A 1,474-nucleotide genomic window follows, 5' to 3' on the forward strand; every position below is an offset into this window, starting at 1 on the left:
TTATTATTATTAGTATTAGTATTAGTAGTAGTAGTAGTAATAGTAGTACTAGTAGTAGTCAGGAAAGAGGGTGGGACTTTTATGCAAGTTACTGGCAGAAAGTCACTAAGGAATATGTGGCCAGACGAGATAGTATAAATATGTACTGAACGTTTTCTCACCACAGTTGTAAAATTTCTTCATCTAAGCTATGATGGATTTTGTTTGTAATTGATGGATGTTACTAATCTTACATATTTAACACTTAATGGACATGTGGATTTACAGACTTACAGATATGTTTATTTCTTAATTACTCTCACAGTGTACTTATCAATCATTGTATTTAATACTGTTGTAATTTTTGTCATATTCATGAACAAACGTCTCCATGAGCCCATGTACATTTTCATTGCTGCTTTGCTTTGTAATGCTCTCTTTGGAGCAACTGCTGTTTATCCTAAACTGCTCACTGATTTACTTTCTGAAAAACAAGTCAGTTCTTACCACGGCTGTTTATTTCAGGCTTTTTGTGTTTATACATATGCTGCATCAGAATTCATGCTGCTATCAGCTATGGCCTATGACCGATATGTGTCTATCTGTAAACCTTTACATTATTCAAATATGGTAAAAATGCCCACTGTCAGAAAGCTCATATGTTTTTCATGGTTTTTACCTTGTTGTGCAATTGGTATAGGATACGTACTACTATCCCAGCTTCCATTGTGTAAATTTAAAATGAATAGAATATACTGTGATGCTCACTCAATTGTCAAATTAAGTTGTACAGGAACATCTGTTATTAACCTTTTTGGACTTGCTATTTTCAGCATTGCTATATTTCCTCCAGTGATCTTCATAATCTACTCGTACATGAGGATACTCGCTGTGTGTTTAAAGAATTCTAAAGATTTCAGAAGAAAAGCTCTACAGACCTGTTTACCACATCTGCTCATTTTTATCAATTTTTCTGTTAACATGTGTTTTGAAATGATAAATAACAGACTAGAATCAAATCAAATTCCCCATATTATTGCCATAATCCTGTCAGTTGAATATTTATTCATTCCTCCTTTATTCAATCCCATAATATATGGATTAAAACTGCAGGAGATTTTGAAAAGCATCAAGAGGTTGATTTCATGGAAGAAGAGGGCTGAGGTTTATTTTTAGGTGTAGATTGTTTTGCTTTGAAATACTATATTATTATTATTATTATTATTATTATTATTATTATTATTATTAGTGGCAATTTTCAGAATTTAATGAAGCAAAATTTCTGTATTACATGTTTGCAATAATATTACATTTATTACCAATAAGGCTTACCAAACATAAAGGCCAGAAAAAGTGAAATAGTACTTATTTGGACTTTAATGCTGAAATTAAAAATAAATAAACAAATAAAGACCAGAATGTTATTTTGTATGTAAAATTCTATTCTTAACATGAACCTCATCAGGACTGCATATCACAAAGTCAGATGTTATAA

The 1,474-nt window shown here is 31.0% G+C and overlaps 1 protein-coding gene across 1 annotated transcript; it reads left to right on the forward strand.

Moving 5' to 3' along the window:
* The first annotated feature begins 354 nt into the window (after window positions 1-354).
* On the forward strand, window positions 355-1,155 carry LOC128600777 (olfactory receptor 6N2-like). Its single transcript, XM_053613477.1, has one exon. It carries the CDS (start codon window positions 355-357, stop codon window positions 1,153-1,155), a length of 801 nt encoding a protein of 266 aa, XP_053469452.1.
* The last annotated feature ends 319 nt before the right edge of the window (window positions 1,156-1,474 follow it).

The sequence above is a fragment of the Ictalurus furcatus genome, chromosome 24 (assembly GCF_023375685.1).
Source record: "Ictalurus furcatus strain D&B chromosome 24, Billie_1.0, whole genome shotgun sequence".
NCBI lineage: Eukaryota > Metazoa > Chordata > Actinopteri > Siluriformes > Ictaluridae > Ictalurus > Ictalurus furcatus.

What these genes read in the sequence shown, in the direction of transcription:
- LOC128600777 (XM_053613477.1), top strand. Translation starts at nt 355, where the DNA reads ATGAACAAACGTCTCCATGAGCCCATGTACATTTTCATTGCTGCTTTG.